Source organism: Malaclemys terrapin, chromosome 9, assembly GCF_027887155.1.
Source record: "Malaclemys terrapin pileata isolate rMalTer1 chromosome 9, rMalTer1.hap1, whole genome shotgun sequence".
Classification (NCBI taxonomy): Eukaryota; Metazoa; Chordata; order Testudines; family Emydidae; genus Malaclemys; species Malaclemys terrapin.
The window spans coordinates 17,345,488-17,370,080 of NC_071513.1; the positions used below are offsets into that span (position 1 = coordinate 17,345,488).

At 46.0% G+C, this 24,593-nt stretch overlaps 1 protein-coding gene across 1 annotated transcript in view; it reads right to left on the reverse strand.

Annotated features, from left to right (window-relative positions):
• The window catches only part of LOC128843034 (synaptotagmin-like protein 4), a 63,937-nt gene that overhangs the window by 36,449 nt on the left and 2,895 nt on the right, over window positions 1–24,593 (reverse strand). Inside the window, exons 2-3 of the mRNA XM_054039501.1 lie at window positions 9,861–10,421; window positions 2,538–2,689 (exon numbers count right to left, since the gene is read on the reverse strand). Of these exons, the coding sequence (XP_053895476.1) occupies window positions 2,538–2,689; window positions 9,861–9,961 (253 nt within the window). The 5' untranslated portion in view covers window positions 9,962–10,421. The remainder of the gene's footprint in view (window positions 1–2,537; window positions 2,690–9,860; window positions 10,422–24,593) is intronic.

Here is a 24,593-nt window from a genome sequence, read left to right on the forward strand (position 1 = left end):
GGTAGAAGTAAAGGCTCCAGTGCCTGACCTTTGTCCCATAACCTAAGCTATAGAATGGCAGTGGGAAGGTTAATAAGAGGAATTCTGTGTGGAAATAATAAAGTCATATGCTGCTCCAGTGATTTGAAATCAGTCTCAGATTAGAAAGAGAAACAAGGAGGAAGGGGGAAGAAGGAAGAGAGGGCAAAGTCTAACCACAATAATAAACAGTATGAAAGTTTAGCAGCATTTGTAATGTCCTGTTTAAACAAATATTGATCACACAGCTCAAGACACACATGCAAAGACACAGCCTATGTGGAGTCTGAAGTCAGTGAGATGAGGGCATTCAATTGCTGTCTTGCCAACCTTTATCCTTTGCCTCTGGAGATCAGAACTGTTCACCCTGCCATCAGTTCTTAAATCTGATTGGAAGAGGTAGGTGTTCATTTAACAAGATTAGTGCAATGCTTCCATGAGTCTAGGGCTCTGAATCCTGATTTAAAACTCTGAGCATTGTTATGAAGTGAGATGAGAGAACCTCGACTTGGAAAGGTATAAGACACATGTAGTCTATGGCACTTTTCCTTTGGGGCCAAACTCTGCTGGTGCTAGGGATGTTGGGATAGTGCAAAGGAAAGAGCAACCCCCTCTCCTGGAGCGCATCAAGAAGGAAATGCAGAAGGAGTCCAGTATGGAGAGCAGGTGGATATGACGTCAGATGGAGCCATACTATAGAGAATTTTGAAAAATTGGAAGGCAACTCAACCAGGGTTCTGCAGAAGAGCAAAGCACAATTATATCACTGAAGGCCTTGGGCAGCTTTAAGCAAAGATTGCCATCAGGACCATGGCTTCCTGGAATCTGCTGGAGCCAATCATTAATCAGGCATGTCTGTATATCTGCGATTTCCCACCCTACCAAAATAATTAAATCTGCAGACTGCACAAGACTGGCATACAGTTCCACAGCATTTCTGCAGAGTCTTACTTGGCTCATATTCAGCAGAACTGGATGTGAATCATCCCCGGTATTATTTTCTGCGAGTGTTCAGTAAAAAGTGCCAAATGCAGGCTGGTTATATTTGGACTCAATGCACAGCCCTACCCATATCACAAAGGGCCACACTATTCTCTTCAGTGCCCTTAGCAGTCATAGGAGATTTGTTCTGTTCCATATACGAGGTTGAATTTACACGTGCGTGTCAAATGAAGTACAGTGCATCTTGAAATTAAGATATGGTCCCAGACACACCCTGGCCTTGGTGCCACTCAGACATTTTCAGCACTGTCTCCGCACACTTTGTTGTTCCCTTGTAGGTGAATAGACCTGCTGAGTTGCTTTGTCATTCTCTTGTTAGAGGGGCAAGGATTCCCCCTCCAGCAGAAGTGGCAGAAAGCACAAGGAAGGAGGCAGCCATCCACATGAAAGTCCTGAGGCAACTCCCTTCTAGCTCCCTCCCTGCCATCTAAACTCCACAAACCCCTCTGAGGGATGGTTCACATCCTGGAGGAGGAACCCTAGTAAGGTAATAGTGATGACCACAGTGCTGACTTACTGCGCTCCATCGAGTCCCGTGGGACTGAAGTGGGAGGGAACAATGCCATGGAGAGCAGCCATCACTTCCAGCCCACCCCTCATACATCCGAGCCCTGCCGGGTGCCAGAGTGTCTTCAGGGTTGAGGGAAAGAGGAATGATGCCAAGGAGGAAGCACTCACCTCTACTGAGCTGAGAAGCACCAGGACTCTGTCCCCTCTACTTGGGGAAGTGGAGAGGATGAGTTGGTCATAACTCACATTTACTGCATACATGACAGATTTAGACCACAAACTCTTCAGGGCAGGGACTGTCTCTTGATATGCATAGTGTTATGGGGCCCTGATCTCAGTTGGGACCCATAAGTGCCACTAGAGGAATAAATACCTTACAAAAATCCATAATTTAATAAGAAGGGATGGTGAGATGTGGAGAAACCAGGCCACTAATCTTGGGTTTCCTTGATCTAACAAACAGAACACAGTAAAATATTCTCATTCTCACTACTCAGTCAAAGTGAAATCACACCAGAAACAGTCAAACACATTTTCAGGTTGTGGTAAAACAGAAGGTCTTCAGCACAAGTCACCTGCCTCTGGTCCCCACTAGCTGTGTCTGGAGAAGGCACACTAGCGAAGCCATTTCTAACTGGATTGCCTAACACTTGCGGGGCCTTTGGACCCAGATTATTGAGGCTATGTTTTTAATGGGGAAAGCAGCCAAGTGCTGAGGGCCCAAGCCAGGTACTATGCACCATTTAGTCCTAGCTAGTCCCCAAAACAGGGATCAAGTGCACTTGATCTCTGCAGCAGGGTAAATTTCATCTGCAAGCCCGAATGCAGATCCAGGTATATTTCCTAGTACTGAAAACAGTTCCCAAAACCTCTGTTGGAATATAAATGTCAGGGTATACAAAGGCTAGTACCCCAAAGGCATGGCATCTAGGAATCAGACCACAAAGTGTCTGGGTCTCACCTTTTTCTGGTTACCAGCAGACTGCACAGTAATGTAATGTACTTACTTTCCGGTTTCTCCTTTTTCTTTCTAATGGATGCTCGAAGCAGGTCTGGCCCCTCTAGCTCCTCTTGAAAACGTTTTGCCTTCTCTTCATTAAACCATTCACCAGTCACAAACTTTTTCTTCTTTTCATCCTTGAGAGAGCCTTGTAACCGTCTATATATTTAAAAAAAAACAAACAAAAAAACACCACACCCCTGAACAAGTGATGCACTAAAAATACACTATAGTCACAAATACTTTACTGATGCTGGCCAGAAGTCACGTAGGAACCCTGACTCCAGACGACTGAGCTCACTGAGACAAGCCTCACACAGTATTCGCCATCCAAAACACTCTGCACGTGAAAGTCAGACATTCTTAGAGTTATTTTTCATTTATTTAAAACCCAGCCGAACACGGGATTTTTTTTAATGCATTTCCAAAATGTAAACCTGCTGATAATACTAATACTTTTCACCTTCCATATGGAGGATCTCAAGGGCTCCTTTCCAAACATTGCCCCCCAAACCTTCCTAGGAGGTAGAAATTACTTCAACCCCATTGAAATGTGGCTAGGATGGATCACAGCAGCTGATTTAAAAATTAAGGACAGGCGGTGAAGAATACCACACCCAATTGAACATGCAGGGGAATTTAGGTGGGCTGAATATAATTACTTATGCGGGAATTTGGGAAAGACACTGGGCTTAAAAAAAAACAAAACACACCTCTTCTTTTATTAAATGTGCCACAGGATCATGCGTAACTGCAAGGGGACAGGAACCTGGTTTTACAACTCAGCTGCTTCCACCTGCCTAGCCAGGGCACTGGTTCAGTTCTGATCAAGAGGGAAGAGGGACATCCACTGAATCACCAAAACCATTTTCTGCAGCAAGTGCATAATCCTGGATAGTTGCCCATTCAGTTACAGACCCACCCTATTCCTGCTTAAATTGTGGATTAATTGAGATCACAGCCCAAGGGAATACAGCTGCAGGTCCATCACATTTAAACTTTTTAATAATGTAGGCTTCTGTGTTTCCTGTTGAAAACTCATCCAATACAGTATGTTCCAGTAAGTAAAATACTGAATCCACTCTCTCTCCAATTTTATAGCTGTCTTGCCCAGCCAACTGGTGACTATTTAGTAGAGCCTGTCCATAACCAGTGAAGACCAAACACTATCATCCCTCCTGTCAGGAAATGCATATTTGAATAAAACCACGGTAGGCAGCAGGGTAACATACAGTGACCCCTCACTTAAAGTCATCCTGGTTAATGTTGTTACGTCGCTGATCAATTAGAGAACATGCTCGTTTAAAGTTGTGCAATGCTCCCTTATAACGTTGTTTGGCAGCCGCCTGCTTTATCCACTGCTTGCAGGAAGAGCAGCCCCTTGCAGCTAGCTGGTGGGGGCTTGGAATCAGGGTGGACTGGCAGCCCCCCGTGTGACAGCCACCCAGCAGGCTATCAATTGCCAGCAGTTCAGCTGTCCCTCCCCACACTGCCATGTGCTGCTCCCGGGAGTCTCCTGCTTGCTGTGCGGGGGGTGGCGGTGCTAATGTCAGAGTGTCCCCCTCCCCCATCTCCATAGGGTGGGGGGAGAGGGGAAAGAGAAGAGACAACAGGGCTCAGGACGGAGGGAGCTTGCGCTGATCTACATAAAAAGACAACCTACTTAGAGTGGTTCAGCGTACTTAAAGGGGCAATGTGCATCTCTCTCTCACACACACACACACGGGTGTGTGTCTGTCTGCCATGCTGTCTCCTCTCCCTCTATTTGTGCTGCCTTGTAGAGTGAGAGGCTACATTAACAACAATGTGTTAACCCAGAGGTCAGCAACCTTTCAGAAGTGGTGTGCCGAATCTTCATTTATTCACTCGGATTTAAGGTTCCGCGTGCCAAATACATTTTAACGTTTTTAGAAGGTCTCTTTCTATAAGTCTATAATATATAACTAAACTATGGTTGTATGTAAAGTAAATAAGGTTTTTAAAATGTTTAAGAAGCTTCATTTAAAAATAAATTAAATTGCAGAGCCCCCTGGACCGGTGGCCAGGACCTGGGCAGTGTGAGTGCCACTGAAAATCAGCTCACATGCCGCCTTCGGCACGCGTGCCATAGGTTGCCTAGCCCTGTGTTAACCCTTGAGGGCTCAGCTGAGTGCTAGTTCATCATTTAGCAGTAAGGCATTCCCTGGGAAATATCCCACCCTCTTCCCCCCTCTGGCTTCACCACCTCAACCAAGCTTCCCCATCATCATTGCTACAGTATTAAATTATTTAAAACTTGTAGTGTGTGTAGTTTTTTGTCTGGTGAAAAAAATTTCCCTGGAACCTAACCTCCCCCATTTACATTAATTCTTCTGGGAAAATTGGATTTGCTTAACATCGTTTCGCTTAAAGTTGCATTTTTCAGGAACATAACTACAATGTTAAGCGAGGAGTTACTGTACTACATAGGCAGCAGGTGAACAACTATGGACCAGCTGTCAGGGCCGCCCAGAGGATTCAGGGAGCCTGGGGTCTTTGGCAGCCGGGGTCCTTCCACTCCGGGTCTTTGGGGCACTTTAGCGGCAGGTCCTGGAGCGAGTGAAGGACCCGCTGCCGAATTGCTGCCAAAGACCCGGAGCAAAAGAAGCTCCGGGTCATTGGCAGCGGGTCCTTCACTTGTTTGACAGCAATGAAGGACCTGCCGCCGAAGACCTGCCGAAAATTCTCGTGGGGGTCCCTGAAAACTCTCGTGGGAGCCCGGGGCAAATTGCCCCCCTCCCCCCCCCCCGGGTAGCCCTGCCAGCTGTTGCCATCTGTACTCACAGTGAGTAAACCTTTACTTCTTGAGCTGTTCCATTCATTTCAATAGGATTACCTGCAGAGTAAGGGTGGCAGAAGCTGGCCCCATGTTGGGTGACGCTTCTGCACACAATTTTTTAAACACAATCCACAGTGAAACTTAGAAATTGGACAGCTCACTTGATTTGTGCCAGTCAGCTAGGCAGTAAGAGGGGATCACCTTGGTCGGTTGGCCTGGTAACTAACCTTACGCGTTTGGTAAGTCAGACACAAATAGCAGTATTTGTCGCAGGGGAGATGCAGTCACCATGAATGTGTGAGCTCCCCTGGTAGATGAACATTATGTGTGAGGACTTTCCCTCAGTGAGTTTTGACACTCTGAACTGCATAGAGATAAGAGCTGGTATGAAGAGCTATGCTGCAATTTACCTCTCGAAAGGGCTCTTCAAGGAATTGATTGGCTCACCCAAGCTCTCTCACCATCAATCATCATCTATGGTATGAACTGGATTAGAGACGGACTGAGCGAGCACACTCCATGGGGCTGCTATGTTTTCCAGGCATTGCAAACGTTCCCTGACTGAACACTCCTATGCAGTACAGCCAGTCACATCCTCCCAGTAGCTATTTGTCTAGTAAGTGGAAAGAGCTCAGAACACAAGACTGAAGAAAACTGGCAATGGGACTCAGATTTTCAGAGCTACCAATAAAGTTAAGAGAAACCCAGTGGCTATTTCCCCTGCTCAGGTTAGAAAATCCCAGCATTGTTCTTCCCCCATTGACTACTTCAGTTCCTTCCCCATTCAAATGCAAAGATAGATGGTCATAGACAAGAAGGGAGTGAACTCTTGTAGTGAGATCAAAGAACTGGGATCTACTTTAAGCTCTGCCCAAATAAATCCTTCAGGAACTTGAGCAAACTTTCAACTCTCTGAGCCTCTGTTCCTATCTGCAAAATGGCATAGGAATATTTTCCTCATGGGGCCACTGTGCGGCTAAATCCATGAATGTTTCTGACTCAGACTGAGGGCCCTATAAAAATCCTAAGCATTGTAACAAACCTGTGGTCACCCAAGAGCTGTATGGTTATCATAGCGTTGCACACCATGGCCACTGGGAACTTCAGGATGACAATGAGGAAAAAACCCTTATCCTCCTGCTCCAGCACTTGAGATAAAGGAGAATCTCCTTAGCTCTTAATAGTATAGTGCCTATGACACACAGTTGAGTGGTTGTGATCCCATCCATTAGCCGGTTTTGAGGGATATGCACTAGCCAGTTCATGACAGTATCATTAACAGCTGCACTCCCTCATTATTAATGCAGCAAGTAGCTGAATCATGCGGCAGGAGTTTGAAACCATTCCCCTGCCATCTGAAAGAGGAAAGTTAGTAAAAAGCACTCCTACTTGGACAATATCAACGAATGCCAAACAAAGATCACAGCAGCTGTGTCTTTCTTAATGATATTTTTTTTTATAACTGCCTGCCCACAGAATGGGCAATTTGCCTGCCTGGTGCTACAAAGCTTAGGTCAGACCAGCAAGAAAATTAAGATGGCTTCATGCATTAACTGGACTGGAAATCACAGCGAATGGTACTTGGGGAACATGGATCTTCAGCTGTCCCCACACGTGCAAATCCAAGCTGGAGGCACTGGTAGTTTGTTTTGGGGGAGCCTGGTTGGGGTGGGTTTTATAGGCTCTGCACTTTTCTTTTACCTTTGTCTGTCAATCCCTCAAGTATCTTTCATGAGCTCCAGAACATCTTGAGCCAAATTCATGCCCCAGCATGCACGGAGCCAAATGCATCCCCTGTTGAAGTTACATATGAGGGATCAATTTGGCCCCTCAACACCCTTTCTGGACAGCCCTTTTTCTGCTGGCCACCACACCAAGCAGATTTTTGGCATACAAGTACTTAGCTGTCCTTCCCGAGCACTCCTCTGTACTGTAACTGGCCCTGGCACACTCCGCTGACTTTTTTGGCACCCCAGCTAGTAAGTTTTTTGTTTGCTAACCTGTACATTTACAGCACAAAAACTTTGCTGAGTTAGCTGGCTCTACCTCCCGGTACTCAATACAATTCAAGGAAAAGGTTTTCCAACCCGCTGGAGATGGCTGAGGGTGCCAGAGGAAGAAGAGCCACCAAGATCCAATTACCAACAAGCGGGGGTATTAACCCAGAGGATACAAAGATATGAAGGGTCAAATTTGACCTGTTTCAGAGCAGGTGTGGTGGGGAAAGGGCACAGACCCTGCGTGCTGCAGTATGACATTTTGTTAGGAAGCAGCATTAGAATTCAGTGCTTCTGTCAATATTACAGACTCCCTATTATCCTCTAACCATCAGCACAGCTAGCAGAATTCCCCAGCACTAGGGGTATACCTGGGTTCACCTACAATGCTACTCTTCCTGCAACAAACCCAGGGAAGGGTAATGTTTTATCCAAACTAAAAGTTGGGAGCTCACATCCAAAACTCCCATCAAGTGGGAGGAGAGGGACAAGGGCCATAAACTCAGAGAACATCCCCAGATCACCCCTCTGAAGGGCCTTGCCCTGCATGCAGTTAGCTGGCCCCTCACTCCACACTGTAGAATAAAGCAGAGTCCATGGAGAGCGGACTCCTCTCTGGACTCAATGCTAACATGTCCCAGAACACATGGAGCAGCATGCTTGGCAGAACAAAGGGAGAACACACACTATTAAAGCCATCTCTCTCCCCACCATGGATCTAGGGCATTTTGTGGCCTAATTTCTAGTCCTTTTCTCCCCCACTTTGGTGCATACAATGGAGAAAATTTTGGACCAAGGACAAGTAGAGAAGTAATAGTACATAAAAACTAGGGGATGTATTCTGAGTTCACTGACACTAGTGGAAATCCACCGTACCTCCTCTCACTTTACTCAGCTTCTCCCAACTACCACCAGAGTTTTGCTCAAAAGCAGGTCAGGCAGGGAAACGAACCATGGACATACCCTTCAGAAAAGGGCTGAACCAGGTCAATTGTATTAGAGTAGGGCCCACGAGCATCACCACAGTTAAAAATCTGTTACTCTTTCCAAACTAAGACCTGGTTCACAGGAGTTTAAATGTGCATAAAACAAACCAACCAAACCAACTGCAAATGGAAACTTTGCCAAAATTTAGCAAAAAGACAAAAAAAACAACACACACAAAAACAAAACAAAAACACAAAAAACAACAACAAAACATACCACACAGTATGGCCAATTTATTTTGCATTTTAGAAGGGCAATCATGATATTAAAAGCATAATTTGGATTAATGCCAATAATAGTTTTTGCAATCACATGTTCCTTCTGTCTAAAGACTAATGTACACTCGAAAAGGTTTGTTAGTATATGCCCTCCAACTCTCCTCATGCAGATGCAGCTTATACCAGAAAAAAAAATTGCATTTGGTATCACTTATACTGGTTCCCTGCACAAATGATGCTCGACTGGTATAACAGCCTCTACACTAGAGCTTCTGCCCGTATAGAACCATAGAACCATAGTGAAAACAAAAATCATAGCCCTACCCAAGATTGCTCTGCCACAAAAAGATTAGCCTTGACTCCAGTCACGCTTTCTGACATTCCCACCCCACCACTATCTGGTCTCTGGAGCACATTTCCTCTAGCCAGAGGGCAGGACATATGAAGGCGCCTCAGAGGCTGCTGTAGAAGTGCTACCTACCCACCATCCTAGACAGCACGTCTTGCCCTCATGATGGGCACAGGCTTTTCTGGCCCAGCAAAATATCATATCACTAGTGTAAACTGGCATAATTCCATTGACTTCCATAGAGCTATGCTGGCTGCCCCAAATTTTTAAGCCTTGTGCTTACTACCAACCAGAGTAGCTTAATGGCTGGCATTTTAGAAGTGGCAGCAGCAGCAGCAACCCACACAAACCAGCCAGAAGTCAAACAAACAAATAAAAATCAAACAGTGGAAGGATGGTGTTCTGGTTAGGGCATTGCAGATCTGGTGTCTCTTCCTGGCTCTGCCACAGCTCTGAGTGTGGCCTTGGGCAAATCACTTAGCCTCTCTGCCTCAGCTGCCCATCTGTAAAATAGAGATTGTATATTGCCCTCCCTCACAGGGCTGTTGGGAGGATGTGGTCATTAATGTGCATCGGCACTCAGGTACCACAGTGAAAAGCACCATGGAAAAGCCTTGTAAGTGTACAAGGTAGAGATTTAAAGTCCCATTTAAATAAATCCTAGGAAACATCTACACTCCAAGGGGGGAGACTCACATCAATTGCTGCTCCTGTATTTTCACTCCCATCACTCAAACTCCCATCTCCAAGCATGTGAGAGTTATTGTTGAAATCAGAGAATTGTGCCCAGCTCTCGTGGTGGCCACAACAGGATGGTAGAAAAGGCAAGAGGGGAAATAGAAGGATTCTTCAGGCTCTTACAGTGAACGGGGGAAAGAACCACTGCAGCCCACAGACACTGCTGGGAAGGGTGGGAGTGGGGAGATCATAGCCTGATGAGCCTCACAGATCAGCATGTGTGAGCACTTGAGCTCTCTCTTACCTGATACGATCACTGTCTTTTTTCTTCAACTCTGCATCTCTCTGCAGAACCTTCATAAGCTTCTCATACTCCTCTTCTGTCAGAAAGCTTAGGTCCAGCATCTTCTCTGTAATGATCTCCAGCCAGCTGGAGCACCGACAGACCAGAAACTATTTGTGAGCCAATTGTGAGAGTGCCATCAGCAGCCCCCTGAGCAGAGGGGCTCAGCGTGCCAAACAGTATTAGAGCTTGAAAGAAATACTTCACAACAGCATGGCTTGGAGGGAAATTGCATTAAGATTTTGACTCCTACTTCAAGGCACTAAGCAGTTCTCTGGCATGGTTTTCTATACAGAATGCCTGGTTGTGTTGGGGGGTGGGGGAATCTCTCCACAATTATGTTCCTTCCTTTGCCTCAAACAGTCAATCAAATATCCAAATATAGAGAAGAGAGCTTCCCACTGGCTTTAGCTGCCTCAGAAGGGATGAAGGACCGACTCCAACATTAGACATCCATCACCAGAACTTCTGCCATATGTCCTTCTCAGTATAGAAGTCATCTGAAGTGCAGTTCAGTTATTCCTGCAAAGAAATAGCACAGAGATGCCTTTATAGATAAACATGACATATGGTGACTGAATGTGTACATTTGGGGTGTTTATTTGTTCTTAAGCACAAGTCCCATAGCAAGCCATCCTGTCTTTCTCCCTATCTCTGACAGCTCTCGATACGGTATCAGTCTAACCATGATACAAGCTTATTTTAGTCAGCTTCAAAGGAACTGGTAAATAGCTTCCCTAGCACACTGCTTCTAAAACAAACAGGTAAGAAACACAGGCAAGGTATTAATTCACTTCACCTCCATTTCCCCACCTGTAAAAGGAGGTGAATGTCAGACACTTACCCACTTAAGAGATCAAAAAAAAAAAAAAAAAAAAAAAAAGGTATGTAAGTGATAACTGTTATTGTTGGTTAATCTACAAAACGAACCTTCATGCTGCTCATTTAGTAATGTGTGTGCATGTTCCCTTACTGTTTGAATAGCAAATACAAATGCAGTGTATGACTTTTAAATCATTCTGTGGTCCTGCTGGCACTGAGCACAGAAGTGGAGAGGGGGAGCAGATCACATATTGCTCTGTTACAGTGTGCCCCACGGCTCTAGCCAATTTGAGCATAAAGAGGTCCCTGATCACCTGTAGATGAGTTACCTCCAGGTTCTGTCACTATGAAGAAGCAGTAAGGGAAATTAAAGGTGGTCTCCAGGTAATGATGAAAGATGCTCGGTGGGTGTTACCTACAACACAGAATCACCTGCTTTGCACACATGAAAAAAATCTGTATATCCATGGAATACAGCAATTCTACTCTGGTCCTTTAAAGTGCTTTCTATTTAAACAGGCAGCTCACAGAACTACATGGAACAAGAACACTTTTCCCAGTGTTGCCAATTTTTGCGATCTGATCACGAGTTGTATATTTGGCATTTCTTAAAGCCTCAGCTTCTGGAATCAGGTGATAATGGGAGCAACTCAGCTGTCATTTAAAAGAAAAAGGAAAACACACCTAAAGTTTCAAAAGCCATAAAATGAACTCAAAAGGTATTGTTTTTAAAATTCCCTTTTGAATTTTAAAAGGGGAGGGAGGGGGAGATGACTCAAGATTTATGTATTTTTGGGGTTGCTAATGCTGTTTTTGTCTGATCAACGTCGTATTTTCTTACCTGTGTCACCAGTACCACTTTAGTGATTAAAACACAAATACTTAAAAAAAAAATTCACTACTTCTGCTGATTAAATGTACATTTCATGCAGCTTGGTATGAAACTGCACAGAGCAATTTCACCTTTGTTTCCAGTCACTTTTCCCTACTGGTTCTCATGCACTATCACAAAGATGAGTTTAACCAACATTTCCAGGACATGTTTAAGTTCAAATAAAATGTACCATGAAATATTTGTTACTCTTCATTTTGACAAAACTTATTTTTAATAAAACCTGAAATTTGGGCCAAAACTATTTGAGAATCTCTCCAGCAATGACTCACATTTACTTAGCAACCTAATAAACTACATACAAAAGATTACCTACATATAAAGCATCTACTAGTTAAAGTGTCCTGTTTTACTCTCTGGAAATTGTATTTTAGTAAATTATTTCATTATGGTATAGGAGGGGAAAAAGGGAAATTAAAGCCCACCACAATCAAACTGTCAACACCCTCTTTGTTTAGAAAACAGGTTTAAAAAAAAAAAAATATCTACCCAAACTACCTGAAGCATTTACTGTGGAAAAGTTGTTTTGTTTTTAAATTGTGAGAAATCTCCACCTGCTGTTTGGGTAGCTGATTTCAATGCTGCTAAGCCATTGAGACCAGCCACACAGAAGTAAACAGAGATTATTTGTATAGGAGCTAAGCAAAACCGTCACCTTTATGATTTTAGCCAAAGCATTTCTTGATGTTTGCTCTGCACATTACCACACCTCTGTTGCTGTGGACTCAGGCTTGAAACAGGAAAGCCTGCAGTTATTCACCACAGTATTTTAAGATAAGGGCAATAGCGTGTAATTTGTTTACTGGTATCTAGAGGCACAATAAATAGGAATAAATCAACTGACATCAACTGTATGTTACCATGCAGGAACATGGCATTCTGTAACACATACTGCTTCCATAACATTTCTTACCATAAATGTCATAAGTCTCATTTGGTCTCTCTCTCTCTCTCTCGCATTAAAATGCTTTGCTATACTGGAAGTAGTCCTCTCTCCTCACAAATCTGCTATGGGAGAGGGGTGACAATATATTGCAACATTTCCCTATTCAGTAACAACAAGACCCATCCCTGCATCGACTGTACTAGATGTCTAAAAGGGTCTTTTAGATCTGATTATCTTGATAGGAATCTCTCTGAAGGAGAACCTCCTAGAAAGATCAATACGAGGAAGGTTTGTTGAGCAGAGAAATCCAGAAAGGTCAAATTGGAATAGTCTGTTTCCAGATCCACAGAAACCCCACAAAATGCAGCATGACCAACGTGGAGGTGGGCTATCTATCTGATAGCTCTACTGCCACGCTCCTTCCTCAGTGCCATCCTTCCAGGCTGGCTGCACCCTTCACTTCAGTAGCCTCTGTCTCCCGTTGGGCCTCTTTAACGTAGACCCGAAAAGAAACTGCTGCTCTGGTCACAGCAGCAGCTCACTCAAATCCAAAAAAATTCCATGGGGAATGTGCTGCTGCCATGAATCTACTTGGGACCTATCCAAACCGCTGCATGCAATGGAGATGTGGAGTCTATTCTTAAAAGGAGCTCTGTAAAAAATGGCATAGGGGAGTCTGTATTTCTGGTCTCTCAGTTTACAAGTGAACAAGATTCCCCTCTTCCCCTCCCAGCCCCAATGGCAAGAACTGCAGACTCAGCCTGGGATCTCACAGTCAACCTGGTTCCCTTCTAGCTTTTGATTAATCACCAATAATGATATTTCTGCAGGCCAAATTGTGCCCTCAGTTATATGTGAAAGACCTTACTGGAGTTGCAAACTTTGGCCCTGCCGTTGGAACTTGGCTAACGAACTGTTGATGATTGGGCCAGAACACAGCCCACTCTCCCATATCTATACTGCCTCTGAAGTGCTAACAACTTATTTTTGTCAAGAAAGTCAGCAGTTTGACTCCGAATATACACAAGGAACTGTGCTGTTGAGAAATTATATGAAACTGGCATGTTATTATTCAGTGCACTATAACAACTGGTGCAGGGCCGGCTCTGGCTTTTTTGCCGCCCCAGGCAAAAAAGCCTCCCGTCGCCCCCCGCTGGGGAGCGCGGCAGGGGAGGACGCCGAGCCCGGCCGCAGCCCCGCTTTCCCCGGCCGGAGCGCCGGGGAAGGGCGGCGAGCCCATCACTGCTCCGCTTTCCCCAGCGGCCGGAGCGCTGGGGGAGGGCAGCGAGCCCGCCACGGCCCCGCTCTCCCCGGCAGCCGGAACGCCCGCTTTCCCTGACCAGCCAGAGCACCGGGAGGAGGGCGGCGAGCCCGGTCGCGGCCCTGCTCTCCCTGGGTGAGTGCCGCCCCCCTCCAGGTGCCGCCCCAAGCACATGCTTGGAGGGCTGGTGCCTGGAGCCGGCCCTGAACTGGTGAAAGGGAGAGGTCCCAATTTCAACATCAGGGGCTAGATCCTCAGCTGGCATAAACGAACACAGCTCCATTGAACTCGAGTTGAAGCTGTGTCCATTTATACCAGTTGAGGATCTAGTCCAAAAATCAGCAATTGATTAACTTTCCTCCAATTAGCCCTGTTCTCTCTCTGTAACCAATGGCACTGAGCAGACATATAAATTGGTATATCCCATGCACCAGCCCAAAATCCCAGGACAAACAAGAGTGAGACGCCAAACACCAAACTGTCTCTGAAGCATTTTTATGTTTAGAGGGTTAATAAGCCGTTGTGACTTGAAGGGAATATTTGTGTAATCTAGAGTGCCAGGCTAAAGTACATTTAGATCCTCTATGGTCCTGGACAATGCTGGAGAGATTTTTATTTCTCTTGTGCCCTTTTGCGACCTGACTGTTGTACTGTGTATGCACACAGCACCAATTATAACACAACTGAATTACCTCCACCCCACCCTCCAGGCTAATCTAATCAGAACTCAAATTACCAGGTTATTCAAGGGTTTGAACAAGGGTTGTACAAATAACCACCCGTGTAAAGAAGGTTTAAGGGCTCAATTCTTACTCAGGGAAGTAGTCCAACAGACTCCAAATAGGAGGACTTGCAGGAATAAGGATTACTCATGTGCATACGTGTTACAAGGCTGCACTCTAAATTATTACAAGCTACTACCTTCAAGTTATTTTACCTTTTCTTTACAGAGGAGCCTGCTTTCTTCTGTTTCCCCCCCCCCCCCCCCTTCTTTTAAATTATAAACCAGTTTGGGGGAAAATGAAGCTCGTTACCCTAGTTATGCATGAAATCACTGCCACTTTTGGAAAGTTGGCTACTACTAGAAGACCTGTCTTTTTGTGTAGGCATAGCTGAAAAGTGCAGCAAATGGGCTTCTTAACGAAGACTAATACAAGCCATTGAGATAAATGGTGCCAGAGGAAGACTGTTGCTGTTAGCTGTTTACAGACATTTGTCAACTATAGATTATCTGCAGGGCACGCCAGTCTCAGATCTCATTTCACAGTGTACACCCTGTTTCTGAGTGTTGCGTGTCTTCTTCCTCAACATTGGTATGTGCAGAGATTAATGATACCACACACTGCAGGCTAAGCGGATTCCATTTACTCTATGGTGTTCTGCATACAAAAAAGAGAAACTGAGCCAAATTAGAAGCTTTAATCTGCAAATTTGGCAGACAAATCCCATTTCAACAGCCACTGCTAATGCTGGCTGAATACCTGACAAGTTGATACCACGTGTGAAAGCAGAATTAAAAGTTTCTTCCACACACGCTATCACCTAGATCAACAGAGTCATCCAGATCTGGACCACATCACCTTCCAGAACAAAATGGGATATGGAACATATACAGTTTCCCATACTAATTCAAGACATGGGAAAACGTCAGTTTAACAAAATAATCTCCTTCTGCCTAACACACAACAAAACCGGTAAAAGGAGATATTGTCCCCTGCAAGACTATTCAAGGCAAGGCGAACACAGCCGCATGCTGCGGTCACCTATTCTAGCCCCCCCTTCCTTTCCCCTCCCACCACCAAATAACCTGTGACAGTGTAACAGAATTACAGACTGTAGAGCACAAGGAGATAAGCACTTCACAACACATCCATCAGGTAAGATATACCTGGTAGGCTGGGACAAAAATAAGGAAACTGCACCATATTTAAAAGCAGAAGCAATAATAGCAATTAGCAATACACGTTTGGAAAAGGTAAGACATTTGGAAGACTCAATTTGCTTTTATCAGCAGAATGGAAGAAAAAGCCAACCTGTTACTGATAGAAAAGACCACTTTCTTTAAAAGAGGCAATCTTGAAAACCCATATAAAAGGTTCTAACCGTTAAGGACTGGGCCGATGTCCAGAGATGTCAATGGAAGTCTTCCTATTGCCATCAACGGGCATTAGATTGGCCTTAACTGAATTCTTAGATTTCTGTGAAGCAAGATTTGCAGTCCATGGCAAAACTTCCATTGACTTCAATGGGGCAGAGTTTCACCCTTAGAAGAGAATCTCACAAAGAACCATTTCAGGCTCCATCACTGTTGACAGCCATAGAACGCTTGATGCTTCTACATATTACTATTTTTGAAGATCCCAGGCCAGATCCTTTGCTGGCATAACTCCACTGACTTCAGCAGAATTCTGCCAGGAGAGACCATAGCCCTCTCATGGAATTGAGCCCACAAAGACACAGGAGCTCCAGATGGGGCTATGAAACAGGTGCAAGGCTACTCTTACCCAAGACAATCCTGATTGTATTAGTTAGAATTACCACTTCATTCAACAAATCAACCAGAAGACAGACAGGATAACTTGGGAGTGTTTGTCAGGACAGGCTTGAGACACTAATAAGGAGCGAGCTGGGACTGGGAGTTGCTGGCTCGTCCCTAGCCCGAGCCGGGCTGTTCTGCACCATCACATAGCCACATTACTCAAAAAGGGGCATTAGAAATAATGCTTTTTCCATGGTAACAAAAAGCCACGAGGATGATATGTTTCCAGGATTGCATCCTCAGCAAGCAACAACGGGAAATAAAGAGGAACTCAGCATAACACCATTATTAACAACTCGATTGCTGGTTTGTTTCACTGTATTTTGTTCAGCATTTGCACATATCTGTGCTCCATTTTGTCCATGCAAATGTATCCTAAAATAGGGTTACCATACATCTAGATTTTCCCGGACATGTCCAGCTTTTGGGGGCTCAAATCCCCGTCCGGGGGGAAATCCCCAAAAGCCGGACATGTCCGGGAAAATCGGGAGGGACGGAGGGCTCGGCGGTGCTTGGCCAGGGCCTCTGGGGCTGGGGTCGGCGGTGCGGGGCTGGGCCGGGGCCGGCGGTGCTCGGCAGGAGCCGGGGGTGCGAGGCCGGGGCCGGTGCGGTGCCGGGGTCGCGGGGCCGTGCTGGGAGCCGGGCGCGCGGTGCCGGGCCGGGAGCCGGGCGCGTGGCCGGGCCGGGAGCCGGGGTCGCGTACCGGGCCGGGAGCCGGGCCGGGAGCGCGGTGTCGGGCCGGGAGCCGGGCGCGCAGTGCCAAGAGCCGGGGTCGCAGTGCCGAGAGCCGGGGTCGCAGTGCCGAGCCGGGAGCGCGGGGCCGGGGTCACAGGGCCGGGAGCCGGGGACGTGGTGCCGGGCTGGGGTCGCAGTGCTGGGCCGGGGTCCGGGGTCATGGGGCTGGGGTTGCAGGGTCGGGGGAGGAGCAGGGGGCGGAGCGTTCAGGGGAGGGGGCAGAGTTGGGGCGGGCTGAGGGTGGCGAAGGGGCGGGATTGGGGCGGGGCCGGGTCCCCATAGAGTGTCCTCCTTTTTAAAAGCTAAAAGATGGTAACCCTAAACTAGACTTCTAATGCTTCACTAAACTCTACTCATCTCTCCCCTTCCATGATATTTTGTGGCAGAGAACTCTGCAGGTGAATTTTGCATATTAAAACAGAATTCCTTTTATCAGTTTCAAATGTTGCCTTTTAATTGGAATGGGTGATCCCTGGTTCTTTTATTATGAAAAAGAATATGTGGACCTTATTGGGTTAAATTAAAGAGAATGACCGTATTTTATACACATCAATGCCTTAAAAAAAAATTTTTTTTTTAAACAGAAAAAGGTGACTCAATCCACAAACCAAAACCCCTTTTCTGTTAATTGGATTCTTTAGTTTAAATATTTGAAAGTTCTGTTTACTTCATAGGTGGGGAATATTTGCAAAGCTTCTACAGGATGTAGTTCATTGTAGGTGTATTGTTAGAACACAAACAAGCACTGCCCACAGGGATACAGAGTAAACCTCTACTGTCCCCTTTAATAGGCATGGCAGTGTCCCAAATGCAGCAGAGGATGCCAGCATTTTAAAGAACTTGCTATTACTGTAGCACAAGAGGGTGGCTAAAGTCTGTTCTGTCTCTATCTTCAGTTTGGAATCCCTTGTAGATGCAAGGGACACAAGGTGGGAGGGAAACAGGGAGAATGGGGTCTAGATGAAGGTTCAGGTGTACTGAAAGTGAAGAAGTTGGGTGGGAAACTTTGTACAATGCTCACTAGGCAAGGTGGGTGAGGCAATATCTTTTATTGGACCAACTGCTGTTGGTGAGAGAGAGAGACTTTCGAGCCACACAGAGCTCTTCTTCTGCTCCTATACTCTGAAAGTCCAGAAAATGTCCTTGTGTAGAATTTGGATTTACACCCCCAAAATAAAAAGACTTTTCAGAAGATATTCCTCCTGCCACCTTGCAATTACCACTTTTATTAATTGGTAGGATTTCTAAACTCCCCATCCTCATCATGATCCATCCTTGAGCTCCCCATGAAATCAAGCCTGAGTGCTGTTCTACTTCAACTTCCATTATGGAAACATCTTGTTTTCCCCTCACAACACTTAGTAATGCTGTTCTTCCCAAAGAAGAAGAAGAAGAAGAAAAAAAAAAAAAAACACACCTCACCACATTATATCTATGCATTAAATACGTGGTTGCCTGTTTTGTAAGTGCTTCAGAGAAAGTGGAAGATGCCCTTTAAACTGCCTACACTGTTTGTTTGTGAGGCAACTTGAAAAAGGTTGTGTAAAAATAAAACAAACAGTGTTAGGAAAAATATCTGCAGGTGAGATCCTATCAGTACAAAGCCCAGGAATGATTCATTTGAACCACTGCAGGAGGAAGGCATGTATTTAGACAAATCATCTCACATTCCTGTACTTTGGACTTGTCCCCTCCTGTTTGTCCATATTCATCCTTTTTAAACACAGTTTGAATCTGCTTTACTGTGCCACCTTAAAACAAACAGGATAATGTAAATTAGACTTGTTCTAATGACGAAACTGCAGGATGGGAGGAGGAGGACTGTTGCTTATTACCACTTTTGACTTTTTCATGACCCCCCAACAGACACCTGCACACCCCTGGGCTGCTTCACACCCAGAAGGATTTGTCTTCATTTCCTTTTGCTTATTACAGTCAGTCCCTTCCTTAACCTCACTTGTTATGAGCTCAATGGCATAGCAACTACTTGGTAATCTGGGAACGGGTCAGATCAACCAAGACATTATAACTACACTGTAGTTAAGCCTCTGTCACTGCATAAACTCCCATTGTCATATACCTCATCCCAGCAAGCTCTTCAGCAAGCGCGAGTCAGCATTCAACGAAGAGCCTCAGAGTGGAAGCCCTATTTTCTTCCCAACAATATTAATAAAAAAAACTTATTTGGCTACTTCTAATGAAGCAGGAGCTCATACCAGGCTGAACACCCTGGAAGCCAATTCCTCCCATACCTCTCAACTTGCCAAGATCTAAAATGTGGGACGTAATGCGATACAAAGACCCAACACACACAAAAAGTTACTCATGCAGCAAACTTAGGATGCCATAGGATTCCTTCCGTCTAGGTCAATAACTCTTTCCAGAATCTCAGTTTCATGATTCTTTGATGTAAACGACAACAATGAAAGAGAGGAGATTCCAGTGTAGTAAGGTGCATAGGTAACTTGGACTAAAACAAGTGACTTGAAATGAGCTACACTTGCGAGGTAGGATTCCTTTTCGAGGCTATTAAAATAAGCTGTCAGAGACAAATATTTTACAAATAATTGCAGTGCAAGGTGGTCCCAAGCTGCAAAGTTCAGTCCCAGATCTGCATCCAGATCCCAAAATGTTGCTGTGTCAGATTCAGTGTTTTGGTTTAGCCCAGGGTCATGAAAAGGGCCAACAGTAAAACTCAGATCTAATTTGGGATTTTTAAATCACCCACTCCCCTCCAAATTATAGGAGTGTTCATTTCTGGAGTTGGGTCCAGACCTAGTGTTGTTTTAGATATTGGACAGACATTAAATATTTAAGGCTTCAAAAGAAAAAAAAACTCAATTCCACTTTCATTTCTTACCTTGCAAATCCCTGAACTGCAATACAGCGAAAAGAAACTTCATGTACAGTAATCCAATTAGCTACGGTTACACCCTTTCCTAGCAGACATTCTTCGGTGGGAAAACAAATCCATACATAGGAATATTTTTGAACAAGTCAGCTCTGTTTGGGCACCCATTTTCTAGGTTTGATGTAACTCTCCAATACAAACACAGACTCAATCACACATTCATTTACTGGAGCAGGTTTCATTTGATCAACAGGCTGGATGAGGAGAGCTGGCAGGACACACATTTTTGGCAGTGCTTGTTAGCCAAGAATATGGAAAAACAAAATACTTGGGCCCTTCCTCAATGCTCCACTGTTACTTCAAAGGTCCCCAAATTAGAGTCCATCCAGTGAAGTGTGATCCATAACATCTGAAGGGGCAGGGCAGCTCGCACAACAGGAAAGGGTCAGACTGAGTTTCATACTGAAATGCGAAATAAGTGCAACATTCATTACGTAGTGAAGGCCAAGTTGTGCCCACATTAAGGCCTTGTCTATACCAGAAAGCTACACTAGCTTAACCAAAGGTGATTTTAAGCAGGTTCAGGTAAACTGGTGCAAACTCCTGTGAGATGCTCATTTCAGTTTTGCTTAAGATGTTTAAGTTTCTGGTTTAAATCAAGCTGAAATTCAAACAAGGATTGCAACCAGTTGAAATCAGTTTAGTAACTAATTTGACTTTTCTGTCTAGCCAAGATGTTCTTTACAGCTGTGTAACCCCACAGACATGCATTAATGTTCCAGGGAGACAGGGGAACAGGACATTTCAGATCACAACTGGTTCATTTGCGTCATTGACTAAAGTTTTTTTATTTTTTGAGCGTTCACATGGAAAGTTGTCATTCTCTAAAACCTTTTATTTCAATGGCAGTGTCCAAAATTCTGCCGTCAGTTCCCCACATTGCAACCCTACTGACCCAATTTACTACTGTAGTGCAAAACTGCACCATACATTAGACCGTGGCCTACTGTCCCCTTCCACGGAGAAGCCTACAATAGAGACAAATCCCATTGCAAACTTGGAGATGAGCCTGGCCAGTTTCCTCTGAATTGGCTCTCTGCAGCAAGGGAGAACTGAGGGAAATCTTGTAATGCAGGCTAGATTTACAAAGGCCTATACATACTGCTTCCCAAGTTCTTCTCCATGGGTGTGCATGTCTGTCAGGAACCATGCTCCTGGGTGTTCTCCATAAACAGCTGTCCCAAATCTGCCCTCAGGGAGGTTTCAATTTGTGGAGAAAGAAACTGCATCAGATAATGGTGATGAGGTCAAGACTGCCATTCTCTTCTATCCTCCCCAGCACCTACAGAGTATCCAGGAAGAGGCTACCAAGGGGGAAGCACGCAACAGCAAAACTATTCCCCCATTTTGTATTTGGGGACCTAGTTCCACTGGCTTGGATTACTTGGGATTACTTCCCAAGAGTAATCCAAGCCAGTGGAACTAAGTCCCCAAATACAGGTGCAGTTTTGCACTGCAGTAGTAAATAGGGTTACCATATTTCAGCAAGCAAAAAAGAGGACGGGAGGAGCCCCGCCCTAGCCCCGCCCCTGCCCCTCCCACTTCCCGCCCCCCCAGAACCCCCAACCCTCCCCCCGTTCCTTGTCCCCTGACTGCCCCCTCCTGGGACCCCTGCCCCTAACTGCCCCCCAGGACTCCACTCCCTATCTAAGCCTCCCTGCCTCTTGTCCCCTGACTGCCCCAACCCTTATCCACACCCCCACCCCCAGACAGACCCCTGGGACTCCCACGCCCCATCCAACCACTCCCCACCCCCTGACAGCCCCCCCCCCCGAACTCCCAACCCATCTAAACCCCTCTGCTCCCTGTCCCCTGACTGCTCCGATCCCTCTCCGCACTCCTGCCCCCTGACAGCCCCCCCCAGAACTCCCAACCCATCTAAACCTCTCTGCTCCCTGTCCCCTGACTGCTCCGATCCCTCTCCCCACTCCTGCCCCCTTGACAGCCCCCCCCAGAACTCCCAACCCATCTAAACCTCTCTGCTCCCTGTCCCCTGACTGCTCCGATCCCTCTCCCCACTCCTGCCCCCTGACAGCCCCCCCCAGAACTCCCAGCTCCCCACCCCCCTGCTCCTTGTCCCCTGACTGCCCCTTCCTGGGACCCCTGCTCCTAACTGCCCTCCAGAACCCCACCCCTAAGCCTCCCTGTTCCTTGTCCCCTAACTGCCCCCTCCTAAGACCCCCCCCCAACTGCCCCCCAGGACCCTACCCCCTACCTGTACCCTGACTGCCCAAAACTTTCTCCACCCCCCCAAAAGCCCCCCCCCCCGTTTCTTGACTGCCCCCTCCAGAACCTTCCTGCCCCCGGTCCCCCTTACCCTGCTGCTCAGAACAGGGTGTTGGGCTCTGTGCGAGCCGAGCCGGACACGTGGCTGCGCTCCCCAGCACAACAGAACCCGGTCCCTGGCCCTGCACAACAAAACCCGGTCCCTGGCCCTGCACAGTGCTGCCGGACCGGGTTGCAGGAGAGGCCAACTCAGAATGCAGGGCGGCTCCGGCTCCTCTACAGCTGCTCAGGAGTCCAGCCCGGGATTTTTCTGCAGCCCTCCCAGCCGCTCGCTCTGCCGGGGGAGGGGGAAATCCCGGACATTGTGAGTGCTTTACAAATTCCCCCTGACGCTATTTTTAGCGCGAAAAGGAGGACATGTCCGGGTAAATCCGGACGAATGGTAACCCTACTAGTAGTAAATTAGGTCAGTAAGGTTTCAATGGGGGGAACTGGAGTCCTGCCCATATTTACACACCTGCCACCCCAGTGACAGTTGACCCAGGGTGCCGAGATGTAGTAAGTGCAGAGGGTTGCACAGTTGTATCAAAGGGCAAATTGGGGCGTATACTGGACGATGCACATTATTGTGCATTGTAGCATTAAAGTAAGCTAATAGGGTTGCACAGGGGTAACCGAGAGTGTAATTGCTCAACTTGAACAGCTTGCAATGAGGTGAGCTTATTCAAGTACACTGACAAATATGCCACTGAAAGTGAAAGTCAGTAAATTGTTGTCCTGATCTACAACATTTCCCCCCACCCCCAATATTAATTGTTCCATTAGGTTTAAGCTATAAAAGGTTATTTGATTTTGATTCCACAATCAACAAGATCAGTTCTTACCTCTCTGTGCAGATTTGCAGTTTACTGACAACGGCAGAACAGGCCCTTATTCACTTTGACTTTACTACCACCTTACTTAGATAATTTGTTACTGTTCTATTCTTCCTATAACTTTTTGAATTGTAGATAACAGTATTGATTTAGAATGCAATCAAAGCATGCCTGCCCCACAATGAAAACATTGTCCTTGCTGTGCCTTATCGTGCGTCTAAGGGCTGCCTACTTGCAAACTATGGGGGGGAGGGCGGGGAAGAATCTTTTGACTCAGTGTTGCAGGTTTATTAAATGGACAGGGTCAATTAGCGTGGGGCAGTCGTTTTGAATTTTGTGTGTGTGCCCCCCCTAAAAGATTTCAAATGGAGGTGCAGAGCCCTTTGGAAATCTTAGGCCATCTGTGGACTCCAGGTTGAAAACCACTAACTTAGGGCTAACAAAAAACAAAAACAAAAACCAAACACCCAACACCACACACACACAGATTTACACTTCCACTAGAGTGTCATATGGGACCATGTAGGAGACCAGAAACTCAGGGAGGGCCCCCTTTGTAGAGTTCTTCCATGGGGGAGGGAAGGAAGCAGGAGGTTCAATCCTCAAAACCAGCAAATCTCCCCCCTCACCCCTCAAAATCCATGAGGAATGTGTGGACGACAGGGCCATCTTCATGGCGGATCTGTGACTGTCCAGGCTCCTGTCAACACAACTCCTTCAGAGAAGCTCCCCCCACCTTCTACTAGACCTGTAATCCCTCTTCCCCCTGAGAAAGAGGGGTTATCCCATTTCCCCCCCCCCCCCATGTGTGTATGAGGAAGTCAAATGCTGAATCAGTCACTATGAACTTACTCACAAAAGTTTGGCATCCTGCTACATCTGGGCCATGCTGACTATGTCCTGTCCCCTCTCTTCCCTCCCACCCCAAAATGATCATTTGTGGGGGGTTTGGAAGTGAAGAACAAATGCCATACGTAGCCTGTCCCTTGAGTGCCATGACAGAAGCAGAGGGTACAACATGGCCTATATGATCTGGCTGGGGATGTGAGCTTGATTCTAAATATGATATTCACCGCTTAGGGAACAAATATATTATTAATAATAAAATTAATGAGATTAGCCAGAAATAGACATTACTCATACAAAACCATTGTTTACATAGAGTGATCAGCTGCAGAGGGAACAGAAATTGCCAGCACAGCTCTAAGAGTAGGGCTTGTTATTATCCACAACAATGGAGCATGAACAAGGAAGTAAAATAAAACAGGCCCAGAGGAATTAAGGATCACAGGATAGAGGGAAGGCCGAGGAAAACAAAGACAAAAGGACCAGGAAAAATCCAGTGGGGGGGGGGGCTTCAATTCCAGGTTCTAAGAAATATCTGAAACAATACAAAGCAGAAAAACAACAGGACAGTGTATTGACAGCATCCCTTAGAAACAGCTATTGATGTAGCAGCTGTCAGGGAGATCCACCTACTTTATAAAAATCTCTGTATCTTAGGGAAAGCCACCTGGAACGTTTTTCCTACTATTCCAAATGCATCT